At 38.0% G+C, this 18,489-nt stretch overlaps 1 protein-coding gene across 3 annotated transcripts; it reads right to left on the reverse strand.

Annotated features, from left to right (window-relative positions):
* Positions 1-7,727: 7,727 nt before the first annotated feature.
* Positions 7,728-9,988, reverse strand: LOC130681911 (spindlin-2). Of its 3 annotated transcripts, none has more exons than XM_057495716.1 (2): positions 8,718-9,988; positions 7,728-8,414 (listed from the first exon to the last, which is right to left on the reverse strand). In XM_057495716.1, exons 1-2 carry the CDS (start codon positions 8,976-8,978, stop codon positions 8,166-8,168), a joined length of 510 nt encoding a protein of 169 aa, XP_057351699.1. In that variant the 5' UTR covers positions 8,979-9,988; the 3' UTR covers positions 7,728-8,165. The 3 variants fall into 3 exon arrangements, with proteins under 3 accessions (XP_057351699.1, XP_057351698.1, XP_057351697.1); XM_057495715.1 differs by having other exon boundaries at positions 7,736-8,944; positions 9,641-9,988; XM_057495714.1 differs by having other exon boundaries at positions 7,736-8,944; positions 9,630-9,988.
* Positions 9,989-18,489: the final 8,501 nt, after the last annotated feature.

Raw genomic sequence — 18,489 nt, forward strand, 5'->3', positions numbered from 1 at the left:
CCTGGAGACACTTCATTTCTCCATATTTTAAGCTACTCATTCTTTTGTTTGTCCCCAACTGTTATCTGTTGCCTCAGACAGTGTTCATGTTAAAACATTGAACAAATTCACTCCCTTCATATCCAAACAGGAAGTTACTTGTACTGGATAAATTTGAGCATGATTAAAGACAAGCCTTTTGACTGGCATCTTCCATGGAATCACCAGCAAAGTCACACTATGTCTCCTCTTTGGGAATGAGACTTTGAAAGAACTCCAGTCTCATTCTTCTGTTACTCAGAATGTGGTCTGTTATGACTGAAGCTACTGAGGGCTAGAGAGTGAAAGATGGGATTCAGAGAAGTTACAATACCACAAACCTTAGTGTTCTTACTGAAATGTATTCATTTTTCTTTTCTGAATACTCCCTGGGTTGTTTCAGGCCTTTTTTTATTTCCAGACTTCTTAAAATGTGGATATTCATCATTTTTGCCTCTTGCTTTTACATAAAGGCAAACTTTTGGAATCTTTACTGTGACATCTCATGGATTCCTCCACTATTAACCTTCTTCAACTGTGATAAAATACACATAACATAAAATTTTTCTTTTTACTATTGTTAACACACTATCTTTCTAATTAGCCTATTTAGATATTCCTTGTAAGTAAAGCCACACACTATTTGCCCTTTTCTGTCTGTTTTTTTAAATTTAAACACAATTTTTTTTCATGGGTTCACCAACATTGGAACATGTATCAGAACTTCATTACCTTTTCTGATTAATAGTCCATTGTATGTATATGTTATGTTAGTCAACTCAGGCTGCTATAACAAAATACCATAAGGTGTGTGTCTTTTAAATATAAATTTATTTCTCACAGTTCTGGAGGCTGAAAGTCCAGGATTGGGTGCAATCCTGTTTGAGTTCCAGTGAGTTTATTTTTCTAGGTTGATTACTTCCCATTGTTATTCAGTTAATCCTTGAACAGCAGGGGTTTGAACAGTGTAGGTCCACTTACACACTTTTTTCCCAATAAATATGTTAGAAGAATTTTTGCAGCTTTACAATTTGTAAAACTATTTCCTTTTTTCTAGATTACTTTATTATAAGAATACTGTATACAATACACATAACATACAAAATGTGTTAATAGATTATTTATGCTATTGGTAAGGTTTTTGGTAGCTAATAGGCTATTAGTAGTAAGGTTTTTGGGAGTCAAAACTTATGCACAGATCTTTCACTGTGTAGGTGTCAGTGCCCCAACCCCCACATTGTTCAAGGGTCAACTTTATTTGTTCCTGTGCTTTTAGTATGTCCTTATATATACCAAAAGATAGCATTATCTTGAACGTTTTAAAATTTTTACTAATGTTGACTACCTGCATCCTGGCAGAGAATGTGTAGCTTTGCTAGAGATTCCAATAGGATAGTCATCAGTCCCATAGAATTATAGCTCAAAGGGTTCATTACAGTTGTGAGGCCCCAAAGGTAGACACCATGACACAGCTTGTTGGACAGTTTCCATAACAGAATGTAGTTTGGACCCCATTCAAAAGATGCTGGCTTGTGAGCATCTGCTGTAAGGGACTAAACAGAATACTTAAGCAATCATGTTTTTAATATCCAAAGGATTCTATTAGGTGCTGGCATTTTTATGGTAGAGAGGAGATGAAGAAACAAATTTTATTTGACTGCCTGAAGGACTTGAGTATTATAAGTCTACCTACATACTGCTGAAAAACATTGCTTGGCAAGCAGGTTCCTGAACTTTGTTGAAGGTTTTTAGCCATTCTTCCTAGGATATGTGTGATAACCCAGCCTGTACTGTTGAGATTGAGGCTTGTGACTGCCAGCCATCAGGACATCATGTATAGAGTGAAAGTTTTGGAAATCAGGGTATGGCACCACTTCCACTAAATTCTGACCTACCGATTTTGGAAAATGGCAGTGGAATTTAGTAACACTAAGGGAGTACAAAAAACATACATTGGAGTCCTTATCACATGAATGCAAAAATATCTTGATTCTCAAGTGCCAATGTATGGGAAGTAAGGTGTCAATGTTTAAAACAGTGTTCCATGTGCCATAAGACTAGGCTGTGTAATGGATTTGGTTAGTGCCATTGCAACAGATGACCCTGCATGTGAAACTGAATTTGACAATAATACACGATAAGCCTTCAGCTCCACTTAGACTTTATTTTATTTTATTTTATTTTGGTATCATTTATCTGCAATTACATGAAGGACATTATGTTCACTAGGTTCCGCCCCTCACCAAGTCCCCCCCACATACCCGTTCACAGTCACTCTCCATCAACATAATAAGATGCTGTAAAATCACTACTTGTCTTCTCTGTGTTGCACAGCCCTCCCCGTCCCCCCCCACACTATATGTGTTAATCGTAATGCCCCCTTTCTTTTTTCCTGCCCTTATCCCTCCCTTCCCACCCGTCCTCCCCAGTCCCTTTCCCTTTGGTAACTGTTAGTCCATTCTTGGGTTCTGTGCTTCTGTTGCTGTTTTGTTCCCTCAGTTTTCTTTTGTTCTTATACTCCACATATGAGTGCAATCATTTGGTACTCGTCTTTCTCCGCTTGGCTTATCACTTAGACTTTTGAACATGGGTGTACTTGAACCTCCAACAACCTGTGCTTCCTTTAACTCTAAATTGGGCTATGGTTTTCTACTTTCTTCTTGGAATTCTCTGAACTCAAGAGAGGTCAGGGAGGCTGGTGGGAGAATGATTTATGTGTCCCACTAAAACTTCTCGACATGTGGCTGAATCTCTTCTGGCACTTAGGGAGCAAGAAAGTATAAGCATCCGTTCCTACTATATATTTAGATTTAGAGATAACACCTACATGCACAGAATTGGCCAAAAAGGTTTTCACTCACTGGTCATATTGGCTTCCTTTCCCCACTGTAAATCCAGCTAAAGTCCCATTAGCTCATGCTTGATGCCATTTCCTTCTACTGGTCTGTTTAGCATAGTGTCTTATATCTAACAAAGCCACAGAAGTTTGATTCTCTCCCTTTGTCAAAATTCCTCAGCACATTCAGACAGGTACATATGGACTTTGAAACCATTTAGGACAGGGGTCTATCAGTTCTCATCCTGCCCACCATTTCCCTAATTCCTTCTCATTAAAAGAGGGAGGACTTTTTTTCATAGTTTGTCTGCATATTCACCACTGATTTTTGTAATTTACCCACAAATTGTCTGCCTACATAGTGCTGAAAAACATTGCTTGGCAAGCCAGTTCCTGAATGTTGTTGAAGGTTCTTAGCCATTCTTCCTAAGATATGTGTGATACCACAGCCTGTACTGTTGAGATTGAGGCTTGTAACTGCCAACCATGGGGACATGTTTTTCAGTACTATGCAGGTACCTTCATTCTTCTCATGGAGTCATGTCTCAGTCAACATCCAATCCTCATTGCTACAAGTATCAACTGTGAAGATTGTGAAAATTTCCCCTATTTTTGAGCCAACAAGTTAGCTTGCCACAGTTTCTTGGATGCCAGTAAAAGACATGAGACCTCTAGTTCAGAGACAATACTAAAGGGCAGTTTAGTACTCACAGTAATAGCAATAGCCTGAATATCAGCATTTTTACTCGAGAAGCCTGAAATCCACTTTCCACAGGGTGATGCAAAATGCAAAATAGGTGAAATGACACCTATTTAAAGTAGATGAGACAGGAAACCTCATTTTGGGAACCTCAAACATTTTAATGGGCAGTAAGCATCCCTTCCCTTTGCCTTGAAGGAGACATTTTGAAAATTTTATTGGAATAAGAGTTCCTGCCTTTTCCTCCAGTGGGAATCACTGTATCTTCCAAAGACTCTAAGCAAACCTGCTCTTTACTTCAGAGAGACACTATATCTTCCAAAGCTGTTTTCCATCCAAACATCTCTAAAAAGATAGCTTAAAAGAAAAAATATATTGTTAGAACAAATATATTACAGAAACATGTAAGACACATGCAGAATTGTCTTCCAACAATATCTGAGTGAAATTCCTGGAAATTTTTAAACTCATTTTTTTACACATTTAAAATTAACAATTTTAAAGACATTTTTAAACTCAGCAGATTACGGCAAATTTTTCTTACTTAAACTGTCAGTAAATAGGGTAACTACAGTAACTATCTGAATTACAACATACAGGCTCTCCTACTTGTTCAATTGGTCAATACATATTTTCAGATTTCACAGGTGTCGCTGATCTGATGTGTGTGAAATCATGTTATTTTACTTTTTCTTTTCTTTCTGGTGGATTCATATAGTCAATCAATACGTATTAAGCACCTACTATATGCCCAGTTCTCTTCTAAGGACCTGGGATACATTGGTGAGTGTCAAAAAAAAATCATACACTTTCAGAGCTTATATTCTAGTAGGGAAACAACACATTAACTAAGACAATTATATAGTGTGTGGGAAGATAAAATGTTATGGAAAAGGTACAATGAGGTAAAGGGGAGAAGATTATGGTATTGTATGTTTATTGACCATGTGGTCTACATGTGAATTACCTGTCTACATTTTTTGGCAAGTTTTCTATAGACTGTGTCTTTTTATCATTGAATATATTTTTATTTCATTCTTTTAAACATTGAAGTTTATATCCTAATCTCATTTTACTCCACTTTGTATATGATGGTTTTTGAAATTAGGGGCTTTGCATATTTTGATATAACCAAATTTATCAAGCTTTTCCCTCATTACTTGTGCATTATTTGCCTTTAAATGAAATCTTCCCCATTTCCATAGGAAAAAACCACAAACATTCTGTTTCATTTTATATTCTAAAAGTTTTATCAGTGTTACTTTCCAAATTTAAGTATCAGTATTTTTTTCCCCGCTTGGAATTTATTTTGTGTATAGGGTATGATGAAGGGGTTAAACTTTACTTTTTACCATAGAATAAACAGACTAATGCAGTACAATTTATTGAATAAAACATCTTTTCATTATCCATCTAAAATGTCACCTTTATTATGATTCAAGTTTCCTATATAAAAATCTGTTTCTAGGTCTTTCTTGTTTCATTGGTATATTTGATGTCCTTTTTTCCTTCCTTAACCCCATACAGACTACTCTCTAGAGTTGCCAGAGTGATCCTGTTAAAATAAGAGATACATATCAGGATTCTTCTAACATACTCAAATTGGTACCCATATAACTGAGTAAATAAGCCAAATTCCGTTCTAGGACATCCAAGGTGCTATGTCCTTCTCCCTGAGCCCCCTCACCTTACTGAACTCACTTTCTAATATTCTCTATGTTACTCCCTCAGCTACAGCCATGGTGGTATTTTTTGAACACGCCAGGCCTACTTCCATCTTTGGACCACAGCACTTGTTGTCTATTTGGAATGGTCCTTCTCCAGATAGCTACAGGGGCAGTTATCTCACTACCATCAGGTCTAATACTCAAAAGCCATGTTTTCAGTGAGACCTTTCATGGCCTTCCTATCCCATTTCAGTCTCCTCTTGGAATTTCAATTCCCTATTATTGCTTTATCTTTTCTTCTTAATTCATATCACTTTGAAAATAATTTACATTTGACTTATTGTATCTTGACTACTGTCTTCCACACTAAAATGAAAGCTCCATGAGGAAAGGAGTATTTTATTTATTTTGTTCATTATTATATCATAGATACCTGTGCTTAGAAGACTGACTAGAAGAGAACCAGCCCACTTGAAATAAGTATTGGAGGAATAAAGATGAAGAAAATAAATTAAAAAGCAAATGAGGTCAATGTAACTCAAAAGGAGGGCTGCAAGTAGCCCAAAGCCACAAATGCAAATACCTCCAGGGGAAAACTGGGCATTTTATAGAGTAAAGCATACCAGCTCAGGACATGGTCAACTTTAGAGAACATTCTGAGTCTAAAATGGGCTGAACTCTTCCTCAGACCCAGCTGCTTGTTCTCTTACTGAAATGTGGGTCCTGATCCTAGTTTACTATTTGTTTTTTCAGGTTATCCAGAAATATGGATTTTTATAATATGAAATCTCCTAAACATCTAAGTAGCAAATTCTAAAATACGAAACAATAAAAACACGAAGACCAAACAAAACATGACACCTGGCTGAAACTGGCCCATGAGTGGCCTTCATGTATTTTCTCAACTAAGTTTTGTGATGTATGAAATAAAAATAATATGTGCTATAGTGAGGTCGGTTTGCTTTGTGAAATTCTTCAGGCTAACAGCCTTAAGTCTTGTTGTGTGCAGAGAATGAACTGGAATTATGAAATTCTTTCAACTCCTGGAAGCTCCCTGCTTCCCCCACCCACTGCTATGCATGGAGTTAGGGAAGCATGGGAAGTGGGTAATCACCAGAATTCTCTCTTTGAGGGCAGGGGAATATTTTTCTGATATGGGTGGTGGGGAAACCCGACAGATGGCTTTGAAGAGAACTTCCAAAGCCAGACTGGGAAAAGAAAAGGAGGAGTGGAAGAGGACACAGATCCATGTGTTGGGAAACCATATCTCTAGGGGACTTTATTGGGGTTACCACACTCTCTTGCCATCAACCATCACTCCACTATGTGGCACTATACTGATGAAGGAGTTAGTTATACAGTCACAACTGCCAGCTTCACTGTCCCATGCCACCTATCTCACCTGGAAACAAAGCTGCACAAACTTCCAGCAAGCTCTCTGTGCATTTGGAGTGGACAAGAGTGGCCAGGAGGTACCTGGGAAGGGTCAGCAGTCACAGGCTTTGTCAAGATATAGCCAGATGGAGCTTCTGGGGACAGTAGACCTCTGTGTGGTAGAGAGCACTGGGTGGAGTTATCTGTGGTTTCAGGCAACAGCAGAGAGAAGCATGGACTATCATGTATGTATGCCTCCATGCTATGGTTAGAATCATAAGGCTCAATCCTCTGATACCCCTCCTCTGTATGAACACAAGGTACAGTCCAGCAGGAGGATGAACAGTGAGGGGACTGCTGTATGTAGGTTCATTAAGATTGCATTTTTCTCCAAAAATACAAGTTTAAGATGGCACATCCCTTAAGTTCTGAATGCCCCACTAACCCATTCCCCACAAGAATTGCTTATCTAGTGTAGGATAAATAATCCAACATATTCAAGTCCAACATTTATTGCATCTGCATTCTCTGGGAAATATGGGGAGACCACCCACATCCTCATGATTATTGGGCATCATGTTAGTGTGTACACTGAAGACTGGAGTTCTGTTCAACAGATGTGGCATAACTCCCTGAAAAAAGGAAAGCCTTATAAGGTTATAAACTTGTCTCCTGCTTAAGTCTTGAGTCATCCCTGTCAAAATGCCTTTCCAGGGACCCTCCAATCCATCCATATTATTTGACAGTTGCCACATTATTTGTGCACAGAGCCAGGGAGGGCACTGTGGATACTGCCAGAAGTCCAACTTTTTCCTGGGCCTTTCCATGACTCACGGTCCCCACTCCGTACATCTCTTTTTCTGCATGCTTGCTCCCTCTGCCGGTCTTTCTTCTTAGAAGTACCCCTTCCTTAGTGGCCCTCTCCTTCTGGCCCCTCCCATTGAGTATCCTTTGGCCTCTCCCCAGATCCTACCAATTTTGCCTTTCTGCCCCTTGCTCTGGACCTCTTCTAAGCTTCTTTGCATCTCTCTACTCAATTTATTCTGTCTGTTTTCCTCTAAGTCCCAGGACCTCACTCTCCTCTGTTATCGTCACCCCCTTCCAGTTGGGTGCCTCCCCCTCTTAGCCATTCCTCCCCTCAAGGAGGCTCTCCACTTCTGGCACCTCCCCACCTCTTTCTAAGCAGTCATTTCCCCTTTTATCTTCCCCCACAGCCCATGTCTAGTTCCTTCTCCCCCTTCCCTAGACCAGACCAGCTAAGTCCTATTCCATTTTTAGATGACTGATTAAGACACTAGCTGAACTTTATTCACAGCCTGAATTTACAGCTGTTCCTTCCTTTCATGCCCCATCCACCAAACACACCCAATCTTTTGAACAAGACAAATTCCTTACACATAGTATGTCATGTTCACATACATTTGTATTTTTCAGAAGAAAATAACAGTTATGCTTGCAAAAATGTTTATATGGACCTTTAAGCTTTCAATACACTGAAGAATAACATTTTTTTTCTGTGCTTACAAATCATAATATGCCTCCACAAATGTGGCAAATTTTCACCTAACAGTTAGGACTTTTTCACCAAATCATACACATAGATATGGAAATCATCATCAAACTTGATGAAATAAACAGAGGGTTTGGCTTTGACTTGGTGAATGACCTTGCCTGTCCTTTTGGAGCCATCTTCTTTGGTATATTCCACATGTTTACCTATCAGGCCATCGGTAACTCCTTCTGGCTCCCTCTCTGCTGGAAGAGACTCTTTGGACTCTGGCATGATACGGAGGTCTCCTTCTTTATAATCATCTAGAAGCTGGTACATGTACAAGACAGGATCTTTCTCGTAGGTAATATAAAACCAGGCTTTCATGATAGGTGCTTGGGCTAAGACCATTCCCCGCCATTCATCCTTAGAGCCATGCTCACCCTCAAACATATGTTCCACAGCTTTACCAATTATGGTATTTGCAAGGCGCACATTTCTAACTTGAGAAAACGGCACCTTATCAGGAAGGATTTTAAGCTTTAAAATCCTTTCATCTCTGTGAAGTTCTAGTCCATAGACACAGTCAATTTCATCATATTTCACCAGATAGAGAGAGGGATTTATAGGCACCTGATCCAGAACGGTTCCTTTCCACTGGGTGATGGCCTCATTGCCTTCCCTCCATCCATGTGAAATTCTGCAGCCCACAATATTCATGCAGGACTGGAATGAAGGTCTTCCTCTCTGCTTCTTTTGACAAGTCTTTTTCTTCCTTATGTTTGCAGATCTGATGTGATGATCTACAGCTTCCCCAGTTTGCTGCCCTGCAGCTGCCTTTTTGTGAGGGGTCTTCATACCTGCAGGGGGAGGAGAAAGGCTAGGGAGTAACATTTAGCATAATACAGTGTGAATTTTTTTTTATCTGTATTGCAAAGTCCCTGGGCATGGTACATTGCCACCCAAGTTATTCAGGGTGTCTAGCAGGAATGCTGGGTATCAAGACACCATTCGATGATTGCATGCACTGCCTTCCCTCCAGGTTCCTCTGGCTGCGCAGGAAGGTTAGAGAGGGTGTAGTTATGGTGATTGAGGCTCTAGCAAGAAGAGGCCTTTCTGCCTAATGCCTGATCCTCTATTGCCATCCCAGTGTCCCCGCACAAAACACAAATATTCACCATTTCTTAGCCTCCACCTCATCTTGCCATTTCTGTTAATGTAGTGCCCTTGTCTCCTGAGGCCCATCGGCATCTGCTCTTCATCCCTCTTGTCTCCCATCTCCATGCCTTCTGACTGGTGTTCACTTCTCCTTTCTGTCTGTTCCTGGCCATCTCCATTTTCCCCTGGGGCGCCCACAATAAACCTACTTTTTTTGTCTGGCCACTTTTGTATAGCATCCAGGTACTATGGATCCTCCCGCCTCACACCCCCGGTCTCTAAATCACCCTTCTCAGTCACCCTCATCGCCAAGATCAGTACCGACCCCAATTTTCCAACATGACACCCACCGACCCCCATCCTCCAGTTCTCTAGTCCAGCGCCCACCTCCCCACGACCTGGGATCGCGGGCCTCACGTGCCCAAATCGGACACCTAGCTGCTGCCTCCGTTGTGAACCTGTAGGGAAAGAGGATCAGCAGGCGACGAGCCTGATGCTTGCAAGATCTGGGAGGGGAGAATCCTCAGGCGAAGAGCTTGTCTAGTAGGGCGGCAGGCAGGAGAAGAGGATGGCGGCCGTGTCCCCACCTCCACCTCCGTGTTGGCGGCAGCGGCGGTAGGTACTCTGCCACATCGGGCTCCCACCAGCTGCTGCTGCTGCTGCTGCAGTCTCCTCCTTCTTTCCGTAGCGCAGCTTCCTGCCTAGAGAAAGGCCTCCCCTTCCTGCCGCCCCTCAGCGCCCCCCGCCGCGTTTCTCGCCAATTTTCATAAGCTGGGCCCACAACCCCACTCCCCAAAAGCCTATAGTTCCTTCGTCAGTTCAGGGCCTCCAGGTTCCCCAACCCCATTCTCACCTCCCCCCCGGCACACACACACACCACCTACTTTCCATGTTTCAGGGTTTTGCCCTTTTTCCCTTGCCCTTCTGGAGTTATTCTTTGCATGCAGAAACCTGCCTTTGCTGTCATTTAAGGGAATTTGAGGTAGGAAAGAAACGTGCTAGTGCTCAGTCTTCCAACTTGATCCAAGCTCTAGGTAATATTTACTGACTGGTCATTCCCAGGCTTTACTTATTGAGAATAATTTTTTTTCACCTATTGCAAAAGAATTGCATGCACAATGTGGACACTGTGTAAAATTCAGAAAATTTACTTGAAGAAAATAATCCACTTCGCGTTCTACAGGGCACGCAGCAAAATATTTATACACATTATTTCCTTTGCTTTTTTTTTAATCGCCTAGAAATCTGAGATTATTTTGCAAATTCCGTTTTAAAATTCTTTGTAAAATCATTTTATGATACTTCGAAAAGAGTCTGCTATTCGAAGTAGTAAGTTCTCTCTATTCAATGTTAATTTCTTATTTTTATTGAAGCTATTGAAAATAGAAATAAAATATTCCCAATGAAATGGAATTCTCCTTTATTCTCTAGCCCTGATCCTATTCCTGTCCCCACTCTAATGCTAACAATCATTCAATTTTTGTGTATCCTAACAATCTTTATGTATATATATTTATATTGTATATTAACATTTTTTTATTTGCACATGAAATATTAGCGTCCATTCCTCTTTCAAATTATCAGATTATTGCAAATAAAATTTCACAAGCATTCACAATTGCTGTTGTTCTACTTCCCTGATTGTTATCCTTGTTATGAATTTGCTGTTTTGCCTTCTCTACTTATGTGCCTATAGGAAATATATTTTGCATATCAAGTACAATATACTAATTTTAAGACACAAGTTTATACTGTATACCAATATAAAGGAAAATGACCACTAATTAAACTATGGTAAGCCATGAATTGTATGACATATACAATGTTTAAATATGTTAACATATGAAAAACTAAAAAAAGGAAAAAAGTGAAAAAATAAGGGAAGCAAATGGAAATTGTAGGATGCTATTGAATAATATGTGAAAAACGTTGTCTTACATTAGATGAACTATGGAATTATTGACGCTTTTTTTATGCCTGTGTTGTGCCATGTTGTTTCTACTTTCTACAACTCAGTTTTGCATCAAGCAGTATTTTGGGGGGTTATAACAGCATAAGAACATGTTCTTAGTTTTTCCATCTCAAAAATACCCTTTCCTGATTTCACTTACTCTTCTACTACCACCTCATTTTTCTGTTTTACTCTTTTCAAAAAAACTCCTTGGAAGAGTTACCTATCAATTAATTGTTTTCAATTTTTTTACTCTCATGTTCTCTTAAACGTACTCCCACTCCAGTCTGGTTCTCTTGCCTTCTCCTCCTCCACTCCATGAAAAGTGCTCTTCTTCAGGTCATCAATAACCTTCAATTTTCATTTATTAATCTCCATCCTACTTTATCTATCAATAGCCTTTGATCATCCTGTCTTCCTTGAAACTCTTCTCTACTTGATACTTAGGATCCCACAGTCTCAAGTTTTTTCTGGTAACTTGCTGGCTACTTTTTAGTCTTTTAAAATTTGTTCCTTTTCACTCCTATCTCGTAATTTTGTGTCCCAGTGCCCAGTCTGTGGACATCTTTATCCATACTCTCTCCCTTGGTGATCTCATCCAGGCTCATGGCTTTAAATGTCATTGATAGGTTGAAAAGTATCAAATTTGTATCTTTCATCTGACCTCTGCCTGTACTCCAGACTTACAAATTCAGTGACATACTTGATATCTCCATGGGGATGTCTAATGAAGTCAACATATTCAAACTGAGATTCATATATTTCCCCTATGACGTGCTTCATCTACAGACCTAACTTCCAGTTGCATTAAATGGCAAATCCATCTTTCCTTTTGTTCTGGCTATAAACTTAATGTCATTCTTTCTCACTGCTCTTATCTAATTTGTCATGATTTTATTGGATTTATTTAAAAATTTTCATCACTTCCTCTACTACCACTCTAATTTAGCTATCCTCATCCCATAGTTTATTGGAAAGTCTTCTTTACTAGGCAAATTGCTTATACTTTTCTTCCTTTATAGCCTAATATACATCAGTTAAAACTTCCAGTGGCTCCTCATTTCATTCAGAGGAAAAGCCAAAGTATTTAGAGTTTCTTATAAGACTGGGCATGGTTCAGCCCTTCAGCCCCTACTGTTATTTTTGTGATATTATTTTCTACTACTCTCAATCATAACTTTGATATATGTAAAATTTCAATGTTCACAATTCAGAATAGGTCAAATATCAACAATTCCAAACGGTTCAAATTATCATCTGTGTTCCTTACACCCTGGATTCATTGATTGTTCTTGAACAAGCAAATCGTTCTCCTTACAAGCTTTTTTGCATTTGCATTCTTTCTTACTGAGTGTTCTCTTTCACTATCTTCAGTTTTTTGTGCATGTTCATTATGAGGTTTACTTTAAGAATCTCATTTAAAACCTCTATGTCAGTGCTTCTGATCTGCATTATATTGCTCAACTATTTCCTATACTTCTTGTAGTAATCAGTGTATACTCACTTGTTTTATAAATACCGTCCAAATAGTAGTGTAATATAAAAAAATATTTTTCATACATTAAATAGTTCAATGCAGGTGTTTCTGGTGTTTCTGGTTAGTGGACAGCTTTCTTAGTAGATGATTTAGGGAATAAGATACCTCTTGCTCATCAAACTTCAGCCATTTTGTATGATTTTTATGGTCCTTTGACAGATTGTCTCCATCCAGCTGGCTAACAGTTAATAAAAGAGACAGATACGACTTTTCTAGAGTAGTGCTAATAGAAATATTAAGATGAGTCACATGTGCAAGGGAGCCAGGAATACCCAATGAAAAAATGATAGTCTCTTCCATAAATGGTGCTGGGAAAACTGAATATTCATATCCAAACTGAGGAGACTGGAACCCTGTCTTCCACTATTCATAAAAATTAATTCAAAATTGATTAAGGACTTAAACATGGAATGTGAAGCTTTAAAATTGCTAGAGGAAAACACAGGAAAAGTCTCAACATTGGTCTTATCAGTCATTTTATGGCTATGGCAACTGAAAGCACAAGCATCAAAAGCAAAAATCAACAAGAGGGACTACAACAAACTAAAAAGCTTCCAAACAGCAAAATTAACAATCAACAAAATGAAAAGGCAACCTACAGAATGGGGGAACATATTTGCAAACCACATATCTGGTAAGGAGTTAATGTCCAAAATTTACAAGGAAGTCATCAACTCAACAGCAATAAACCCAAACAATCACATTGAAAAGGGCAAAGGAACTGAACAGACATTTTTATAAGGAAGACATTCAAATGGCCAAAAGGTATAGGAAAGGCTGTTCAACCTAACTAAAAATCAGAGAAACGCAAATCAAGGCGACAATGATATATCACATCCTAGCTTTAGAATAACAATATGAAAAATACAAGAGATAACAAGTACTGCTGAGAATGTGAAGGATGGGGAACACTTGTGCACTGTTGATAGAAAGATAATTTTATATAATCACTTTGGAAAACACTATGAAGTTTCATCAGAAATGTAAAAATAGAAGAACCATATGATTTGGCAATTCCACTTGTGGGTTCATATCCAAAGGAAATGAGATCATTACATCAGAGATATTTTCACCCCTATATTCATTGCAGCATTATTACTATTATTTTAATGATGTATTATGGGTAAATAATCTTATGTTGACTTCAAATGTACAATATAGTGGTATAACACTTACCCCCTCTAGTACGGTTACTATCTATCAATGTAGAAAGATGTTAAAGAATCATTGACTGTATTTTCCATGATGAACTACCACATTGTTATAGTGAATTATTATGCCCCTTTATCCCCCTCACCTTCCCCTCCCACCCATCCCCTTGGAAACTCCTCCCCCTTAGTAACAACTAGTCATTTATCAGTGTCTATGAGCGTACTGCTGTTTTGTTCCTCCTGGTTTGCTTTGTTTTTATATTCCACTAATAAGTGAAATCAAAGTATTTGTCTTTTCCTGCCTGACTTATTTCACTAAGCATAATACCATCTAGATCCATCCATACTGTTGCAAATGGTGGGACTTGTTTCTTTTTATGGCTGAATAATTTTCCATCGTGTATATGTACAATTTCTTCTTTATCCATTCATCTACTGACGGACAATTAAGTTGCTTCCATAACTTGGCTATTGTAAATAGTGCTGCGATAAACATAGGGGTACAATCTGGGATCTTGTTTTCTTTGGGAAAATTCCTAGGAGTAGAATTCTTGGGTCAGATGGTATTTCTATTTTTAGTTTTTTGAGGAACCTCCATACTGCTTTCCACAATGGTTGAACTAATTTACATTCCCACCAGCAGTGTAGTAGGGTTTTCCTTTCTCCACATCCTCGCCAACATTTGTTGTTTCTTGTCTTTTGGATATAGGCCATCCTAACTGGTATGAGGTGATATCTCATTGTGGTTTTAATTTACATTTCCCTGATGATTAGCGATGTGGAGCATCTTTTCATGTGTCTGTTGGCCATCTGAATTTCTTCTTTGGAGAAGTGTCTATTCATGTCCTCTGAACATTTTTCTTTCAGGTTATTTGTTTTATGGGTGTTGAGACATGAGTTCTGAATATATTTTGGATGTAAACCCCTTATCAGATGAGTCACTTACAAATATATTCTCCCATATTGTAGGATGCCTATTTGTTCTGCTGATGGTGTCCTTTGCTGTACAGAAGCTTTTTCGTTTGATGTAGTCCCACTTGTTCATTTTTTATTTTGTTTCCATTGCCTGAAAAAATGTATCTAGGAAAAATTGCTTATGCTTATATTCAAGAGATTTTTGCCTATGTTTTCTTCTAAAAATTTTATGTTTTCATGACTTACATCCTGGTCTTTGATAAATTTTGAGTTTACTTTTGTATATGGAGTTAGACAATAATCCAATTCATTCTCTTACATGTAATTGTCCAGTTTTCCCAACACCAGTTGTTGAATAGGCTGTCTTTCCACAATTGTATATTCAGGGCTCTTTTATTGTATTCTAATTGAATCTATATGCATGGGTTTATGTCTTGGCTCTCTATGCTATTCCATTTATGTATGAGTCTGTTATTGTGCCAGTATCATTTTTAAAATTTTTTATATTGGTATCATCAATGTACAATTATATGAGCAACATTATGGTTACTGGACTCCCCCCATTATCAAGTCCCCACCACATACCCCATTACAGTCACTGTCCATCAGTTTAGTAAGATGCTATCAAATCACTCCTTGTCTTCTCTGTGTTCAGTACCATATTTTTTGGATTACTGTAGATTTGTAGTAGAGCTTGAAGTCAAGGAGTGTAATACCCCCAGCTTTGTTCATCTTTCTCAGGATTGCTTTAGCTATTTGGGGTCCTTAGTGTTTCCATATGAATTTTAGAAGCATCTGTTCTAGTTCATTGAAAATTGCTGTTGGAATTTTGATAGGGATTGCATTGAATCTATAAATTGCTTTGGGTAGGATGGCCATTTTGAAAATATCAGTTTTAACTATCCATGAGCATGGGATAGACTTCCATTTATTGGTATCTCCTTTAGTTTCTCTTATGAGGGTCTTATAGTCTTCAGAGTATAGGTCTTTCACCTCTTTGGTAAGGTTTATTCCTAGGTATTTTATTCTTTTGGATGCAATTTTAAATGGAATTTTTTCCTGATTTCTCTTTTGCTCATTCATTACTACTTCTGCTAGTACATAGGAGTGCAACAGATTTCTGTGTATTAACTTTATATACTACAACTTTACTGAATCCAATAATTGTAGTAGTTTTTTGTGGAGTCTTTAGGGTTTTCTATATATAATATGTAATCTTCAAATAGTGATGGTTTAACTTCTTCCTACCAGTTTAGATGCTTTTTATCTCTGTGTTATCTGATTGCCATGGCTAGGACCTCCAGTATTATGTTGAATAAATTGGTCATATTGGGCATCCTTGTCTTGCTCCTGATCTTAGAGGAGAAGCTTTCAGCTTTTCACCATTAAGTATGATGTTGGCTGTAGGATTGACATATACAGTCTTTATTACGCTGAGATATGAACTCTCAATACCCATTTTGTTGAGAGTTTTGATCATGAATTACGTTGAATTTTGTCAAATGTTTTTCAGCACCTATTGAGATGATCATGTGGTTTTTATCCTTCTTTCATTAATGTTGTGTATGATATTGATTTACAAAACTTGTACCAACCTTGCATCCCTGAACAAATCCCACTTGGTCTTACTGGATGAACTTTTGGTGTATTATTGAATTTGGTTTGCTAATATATTGTTGAAGATCTTTGCATCTGTGTTAATCAGGAATATTGGTCTATAATTTTCTTTCTTTGTGATGCCTTTGTCTGGTTTGTTACAGTGGTGCTGGCCTCATAGAATGAGTTTGGAAGTGATATTAGGGTTCTTGTTTATGGAGTTGAAGAATGAACCTCACAAACACTCATGGTAGGCAAGCAAGAAAGAGACTTTTTATGCTAGACAGAAGTAAAGATACAGAACTCACAGGCATATACTGGGAGAGGCAAAGTTGCTGTTTATGGGCTCAGGTCTAGCACTTTTATGCCTGTTTCATCAATGAGAGAGAGAAGCTGGTTTGTTTTCTATAGGCTCCCATAAGAATGCCAGCTATATTTTAGCCAATCATACTAAAGGACATTCTTATTTTTAACTAGTATGCCTTGGTCAAGCTACATGAGCTACATGACTTAGAGTCAGTAAAATGGTTTCTTATCACGGAAGTTTGGTGGGAACCTTCTTATACACTGTTGAATTGTTTTAGCTGCAAGTCTCCTGCTTTCACATTCCTAAAAAACTTAGTAAGCATCCCCTTTGTCCTTCCCAGGGCCCTTATCTTGCTCCAACTAGACAGGGGCTGCACCCTGTCCTTTCCCTGTCTGAGAAGTATTCCCTCCTCCTATACTATTTGGAATACTTTAAGGAGGATGGGTATTAGCTCTTTAAATTTTTGATAAAATTCAGCTGTGAGGCCTCATGGATCTGGCATTTTGTTTTTACATAGTTTTTTTTATTACAAAATTGATTTCATTACTGGTAATTGGTCTGTTCAGATTTTCTGTTTCTTCCTAGGTCAGTCTTGGAAGGTTGTATTTTTCTAGTAAATTGACCATTTCTTCTAGGTTTTCCAGTATATTGGCATATGATTTTTTCATTGTGTTCTCTGATAATTCTTTGTATTTCTGTGGTGTCGATTATTCCTTCTTCATTCTGATTTTGTTTATGTGTGTACACTGTTTTTTTCTTGATAAGTCTGACTAAGGCTTTATCTATTTTGTTTATTTTCTCAAAGAACCAGCTCCTGTTTTTTTCTATTGTTTCATTCTTCTCTATTTTATCTATTTCTGCGCTGATCTTTATTAGTCCCTCCCTCTACTAACTAACGTTGGGCTTCATTTGTTCTTCTTTTTCAAGTTCCCCTAATTGTGAATTTAGACTATTATTTGGGATTGTTCTTGTTCTCTGAGGTAAGCCTGTATTGCTATGTACTTTCCTCTTAAAACTGCCTTCACTGCATCCCACAGGTTTTGTGCTGTTGAGTTGTTGTTTTCATTTGTCTCCATGTATTGCTTGATTTCTGTTTTAATTTATTCACTGATTTATTGGTTATTCAGAAGAATGTTGTTTAGCTTCCATGTGTTTATAGGATTTTTGTGTTTTTTATGTAATTTATTTCTAGTTTCATATCATTGTGGTCTGGGAAGCTCCTTGATAAAATTTCAATCTTTTTGAATTAATTGAGGCTCTTTTTGTAGCCTACTGTGTGATCTAGTTTGGAAAACATTCCACATACACTTGAGAAGAATGTATATCCTGCTGCTTTTAGGTGAATGTTCTGCAGATATCTGTTACATCTATCTGATCCTAGTGTATTGTTCAGTGCCTTACTTATTTTCTGTGTAGTTTATCTGTTTTGATGTGAATGGTGTGTTTAAGTCTCCTAAAATGAATGTGTTGCAGTCTATTGCCCTTTTTAATTCTGTTCGTATTTGTTTTGTGTATTTAGGTGCTGCTATATTGGGTGCATAGATATTTATAATGATTGTATCCTCTTGTTGGTCTGATCCCTTTATCATTATGTAATATCCTTCTTTGTTTCTTGGTACTTTCTTTGTTTTGAAATCTATTTTGTCTGATACAAGTACTGCAAATCCTGCTTTGCCCTCCCTATTATTTTAATGATATATCTTTTTCTATCCTTTCACTTTTAGTCTGTGTATATCTTTGGGTCTCAAATTAGTCTCTTGTAGGCAGCATATATATGGTTTTTGTTTCCT

The sequence above is a fragment of the Manis pentadactyla genome, chromosome X (genome assembly GCF_030020395.1).
Source record: "Manis pentadactyla isolate mManPen7 chromosome X, mManPen7.hap1, whole genome shotgun sequence".
NCBI lineage: Eukaryota > Metazoa > Chordata > Mammalia > Pholidota > Manidae > Manis > Manis pentadactyla.